We start from the raw sequence: 6,000 nt of genomic DNA, 5'->3' as shown, positions 1-6,000 counted from the left end.
TCAGATCTATTCTTTGAGAAAGCATGTGGGAAATGTGTTCTAATAAGCTAGTATTCATGCCAGAGAAAGAAGGAAGATCTGTATGGTGAAGATTTTTTTTTTTGCGGATTAAAATTTAACACTTAAGGAGTTGTTCCTAATAGTGTGACTTGGAACTACTATACTCCTTTATGTCCTTTGAAGAAGATAATTTGTATATTGATCTGTATGGTACAGTCTTTTTGAACATACAGGATTGTGTACATTAATTTGTTTGTAATACTATAATTTAGATTTTATGTGCAATGTTGGTGCACAGTTCTCTTGGATTACTGTTCTTGTTACTGTATAGCTCACTTTTGTGTTGCTGACTTTGCTATTAGAACATACAAGTTGGAACCCACAATTTGTCAGGAACATCTAATTTCCTCCTTCTCCACTATTTTTATCCCTGAGAGCTCCTAGTTTTTTCTCCTTTCCCCTGCTTCCTTCTCTCCTTCCCACCAGTCAACCCATATTTATCTGCTCCCTGTCTTCAGCTGTCTCCCTGCAGGTTTGTAGAAAGATTTGTCTTGCCCATTCATAGCTCCAACCACCAGATTTAAATATCCTGAGATTCAGCTGACTTGGCTATTAGTATATAAATTATATGATTGAACTTTGAAGGGTTATCTTTCAAAGTGGGGAAGATGGGAACCTACTGAAGTTTTAGGGTGCCTCCCACTGGTGGACATGGGAAAGGACTCACCTATCCTCTGTATCTCAGAACAGAAGGGACAGAAGGTAGGTCCATGTTTCTATTCTGTGAAAAAACCCTGCTACTTGCAACTTAAAAGGTTGCCATTTATGCACAATCCTGTCTTCCCTCCCAACCTGCCACTCACAAATATACCTGTGATATGATTAATTTCTTTAAAGTTTTTGTCAATTGTATTTGAAAAAAATATATCTGCTTCTGAGGAAAGAGTAATTCCTGGAGCAGACAAGTGGAAATCCTACTAATTTCAGAGTTTATGAATAAATCTGCAGATTTGTAGCCTTTCAGTCTGTTTAGAAGGGACTGTTGTGATTTCCTTTTCCCCTTTGTGGTTGGGTGGACTAATTACCATCTCTTATTGAGCCTAACTTTTTCAAGAGACAAATGGAAAACCAGCAATGATGTCAACTATTCAAAAGAATTCCAAGCTTCTAATGCCTTCTCCCCTTCTTATAATCAAGTGGGGGAGATATGCCAGGTGATAGCTGAGAAGAGGTGGAGAGGCCAGAGATACTCTTTTAAAACAGAATCTGATCAGAAGAACTTTTAAAAACTGAATGAAATGTCTTTGATTAAACAATGTCATACTTTTGACCTTGCTCTGGAATAGATTTTTTCAGCAAAGGGTGTCATGTCATGAAAATGACTGCATAGACATAGAAGATGAGTGGGTATACAGTGCACATCATCTTGCAGATCCTCCCTTCTATGCCAGCAATTTTTTTTTTAAAAAAAAATTGAGAATAGGGTGAGAAGAAGGAGCAAAGAAGAGTTGGCACTGCATCAAAATCAAGTAATGTTTATATAGAGTTGGGCAAAAGGGACCTATATACTTATAGCATAAGGCTTGATTAAAGCACTTTCCCTCCTAAGCACTGCAAGTACCTGTGCTTTTCTTTTAATGAAAGTGGTAAGAAGATATTACATAGCTTCCCTTCCTGATCAACCTTTGTGCAAAGCTAGAACGGAATGCACAGATGCGTCTGCTACAATACTGAATTTTTAGCAAAGTACATACTTTACTAAAATTCAGGTTGATTAGTTCAAAGCATAAATATACTTTATGTGAGAAATCCATCCTTGGATAGAATATTCCGATGCTTGAGAATACCAATGAATATATAAGCAGAAAAGGCAACTTGTAAGTTATATATTACATGTTTATTATGGGGTGCATTTTTTTACATTTTGTGAAAGTTCAGATGTATTTACAGTTTTTGTAAAATAGATTTATAGTGCTCTAATTTACAGTTCATAGAAACCATAGACCCTTTAGAGTTGTTTACAAATTCTTTCACAAGAGGCAGTTATGAAGATGATCACTTTATATAGAAGCAAGATCCAGCTTGCTACATTTAAATCTGATATTTGTATTTTTACAAAGTTTTTAGATTTTAGATACAAACATTCGATATAAACTCATATGGCTTCAAAATTGTAACCTGCACCCATTGCTAATAAATGTTTGAGAATACTTGGTAAGAAGTCTAGATTAAAAGTGCTAACTTTTAACTTTCTAGAAATACACAATTAAATGATTAGATAGAATTTCAATAATGAAGAGTTAAATTGCCCAAAAATATTTGATTGCAAAAGCAGATTACAATTAAGATTCCAGTAAGAGACTGAACCATTTGAAATGCCAATTATTTAAAAGCTCTAGTAATACTTAGCAGAGACTAACATTTTAGAATATGAACATCCAATATGCATTGTTTCAGGGAAATTTAGTTTAAATTTAAAAGAACAATCTTTAAAAGTAACCCAATAAAGCCATTTGACCATAATTATATGTTCTATTGTTAATGCAGAAATTAATTTGAATCAGTAAAACGTGCACCTTGTATTGGTTGCAGCCTTCGTAGAGTTTTTCACCAAAATTTAAGACTCTACAGGCATCATATCTCAAGCTGCCCAACAATTCATTAGCGGTTTCACAAAATATTTAACCATTGCTTTTAAAATATACTTTTCATACACAAATGGAATTCAGAAGTGTAATCTAAAATTCTCAGCTGTTGGTTATACACTTTAAGTACTCCACAACTTTTGAATTCAGCATTTAATAATGTCTTAACAGCATAGTACATAAACTCTAAAAATAGTAATTGACATTAAAAATTATCCCAGTGGATCACTTCAATCGTTTACAGCCACTATTGCTACTGTATTTAAAAATGGGGAAAAGAGATCAGAGACCAATCCAAAGATTTAAACAATTAGTTTATCGAAATTAAGACAAATAGCAATTCTTGCCCAGCTTAAACCCTTAAAGAAAACTACTTCCTCACAAAAAACATTTACATTCACATCACATTTCTGAAAGCACTTGAATCTTCGAAACTGTAGTCAAAGGGAAATGCTACAACTGCTCTTTTTATAAATTAGTTTAAAATATTTAATGCACCTTCAGAATTTTAGACATCTTTGGTGACAATGAAGTTAAAATTTTGAGCATAAAGATGTTTTTCTGTATCAAAATTAGGTTATTCCCTTTACAGTGGTTGCATGTATTGCAAATAACCCATAAGGAAGTCATCTAATATTAGCTGATCTATAACTATTGTACAGTTCCCTTCACATCCCTGCATAGGGAATTATATAAAGTTGTTCTTATTACACAGAAAAAACACCATGTTTTTCTATATGGAAGATCTAGACACTGAAAAAAGAAACGAGAGGCACATTAACAATATTTTGACAGGCACAGTTTTTTCTTTTAAAAAGGCACAAATGTTACATTTTCCATATAAAAATAAATTAATCTACAGCATTAATTCAAAAATTACAACTCCCATAAATTTAACTAATGGCAGAAGTAAATATCTCTGCTGTCTGTGTTTAAAACATTGCACTTTACAATTTTAAAACAATCTTTAACAAAACAATGTATACAATCTTTAATAAAACAACGTAGACTTAACATATAGTATGTAGAAATCAATTTTTGTATACATCTCTCTAAGATATGGCACAGGACTATACAAGAGTGAAACAAAAACAAATTTGCCACTATGTGTATGGAATGGCAATAAGGAGACTGAAAAAAAATATAGTTGAGTAATATTTAAGAAAGCTAAAATATTATATAGTTTATGGTGTCAGAGTACCATACACTCTAAATACCACAAAGTTTGCTATTTTGGCTCTTAGGCTACATCTGTACTAAACTTTTTGAGTACTCTTGTTCCTCAATATTGCAATAGATCTTTTATAGATAGTGTTGGGAGTTTGTTTCAGTGCTATTATAAAACAAAGAATATCTTTAAAATGACTTATTTTTAAAAAGTGCATTTTTGTTGTGTAATAAACTGCTAACACCATCAACATTTTTCAAAAAATGTGTGTTAACAATAGTGTTGGAAAGGTAGTAAAAATGTATTGATTGAGAACTTTCCCCCCCTCCACAGGGGTTAATCAGCAATCTGCCATATATCGTCCTGAAAGACACAAAAATTTCAATTAATACATTATCAGAAAAGTGAGACCCAAATAGATAACAGAGGCTTATAAATATTTCTCTTCTATTTCAATACAAGAATAATTAAGAATAGGTGCACCAAACAGGCATATACTTTTATCCCAAAATGTCAAATCAGTGCACATCACTGATCTGCATTTTATGTTAACAGATGCTATGGTGAACCCAGTAAAATGCTAAGAGGAGATGAATATCTAAACCTATGAATGACATGCACCAGGACGCCTGGTCCAAACAGAATTCCTCAGGGGGCATCCACTACAGATTTTAGCATTTGCATAACAGACTAGCATATTTAGAGTGCTGACTGAGGCAAACACTGGAGAGAGACATAATAGACAAGCCTGACTGTCAATGGCCCTACAGTGATTGCATCTCGCAGATATTTAAAAATAATGACAGTTGTGTAATCTATCATTATAACAAATGACACTTAAAAAACTAACACATTTAGTCCACTATTGTAACTTTATGTTTCTTACCAGTAGCAAATCTCTTCTTTACTAAGGAAAGTCGATAGCCAGTGCCTATTAGTTCAATGTCTACTCCTGAAAGGGTGCTTCCTTCACTGATAAATTGCACTGCAAGGGTTGTGGGCTTACTAGGTCCTTCTGAAAGATCAAATTTGGCCCTGAGGGAGCCAGAACCTATCCAGGGTAAGAAAAAAAGAGAACATAACCCAGTGAAGATAGTAAGCAATTTGGACAAACTGTTCACCTGGCAATATGGACTCAAGAAGCATATTTCAGTATAGCAAAATGCAAGGGTCTATACAGAGAGGCAAACAGGAAATATATCTGCTTCCTGTAAACCCTGCAAAGAACATTCAAATGATTGGATGTATTAAAAAGATTTAATTGAAGTCTACTTTCAAGCAATATGGTCAAATAAATTATGTAAAATGTATACACTGCATATACCTCCCTTTCTTAGCAAGTACCAATGTTATGAATTAAACCTGGCAACAAACTGGAAACCAATGCAGTACTTGCAGCACAGGGGTTGCATATTCCTTGCAATGTGTCCCTAGTGTTCTGTACTTTAATTTCATGCCCTCATTAACCTTTCTATGTTCACAGCAGGTAACTTAAATATCACATAAATCCTCTCAGACATTATCTAGATTTTTACTAGAACAGAAAGTATAGCACAAACGTGGGAAAGACTTTTGTTCTGTAAATGGTCTGTGGATTGCAGCCTGTAGATGAAACAAAACTCAAACCTTGTGATAAGCTGCAGTGAATGACAGAATTTTGTCTCCTGCATGCAAAGAGAAGTATATCTCCATTTTTATACAGGAGAGAAGAAGGGTATGCCTTTCTGTTGTCATACTAGGTGAGAGCTAGTTGTATCTGTGTTCTGTTCTGAGTCTTTTGAGAGCTGATCTCTGATTTATTTGTCTATCCAGATGCAAGTGAGAGCTGGTATCTGGACTGGTTGTCTGTCTTGTTTCATCTGCTGGCTGGGGATGTGTCTGGGGGAGCAGAATGGGGTGGTGGTGCAATGTTCAATAGGATGTGGGGGAGATATGGTGGTGGAAGAAGAGTAGGCAAGGGAAGGGAGAACAGGCATTTGTGTGCTGCTGTCCTTTCTGGTTCTTCTTTCAGTCACGGTGATGTTGGTGACCTTATGAACATAACATAGGAAGAGCCCTGCTGGATCAGACCAATCGGTTATCTAGTCCATATTCTGCCTTGCACTGTGATCAGCCAGTTTCTCTGGAGGGCCAACAGCAGGGCATACAAGGCACAGCCTTTCCCCTGATGTTGCCACCTGGCTCTGA

The 6,000-nt window shown here is 35.0% G+C and overlaps 1 protein-coding gene across 1 annotated transcript in view; it reads right to left on the bottom strand.

The window, feature by feature from the left end:
• Positions 1-1,875: 1,875 nt before the first annotated feature.
• FCHO2 (FCH and mu domain containing endocytic adaptor 2) overlaps positions 1,876-6,000 on the bottom strand; it is a 127,178-nt gene continuing 123,053 nt past the window's right edge. Inside the window, exons 25-26 of the mRNA XM_060235809.1 lie at positions 4,700-4,864; positions 1,876-4,176 (exon numbers count right to left, since the gene is read on the bottom strand). Coding sequence (XP_060091792.1) covers positions 4,154-4,176; positions 4,700-4,864 — 188 coding nt within the window. The 3' untranslated portion in view covers positions 1,876-4,153. The remainder of the gene's footprint in view (positions 4,177-4,699; positions 4,865-6,000) is intronic.

This window comes from Heteronotia binoei, chromosome 4, assembly GCF_032191835.1.
Source record: "Heteronotia binoei isolate CCM8104 ecotype False Entrance Well chromosome 4, APGP_CSIRO_Hbin_v1, whole genome shotgun sequence".
Classification (NCBI taxonomy): domain Eukaryota; kingdom Metazoa; phylum Chordata; class Lepidosauria; order Squamata; family Gekkonidae; genus Heteronotia; species Heteronotia binoei.
This window is presented reverse-complemented; position numbering and strand designations above follow the sequence as displayed.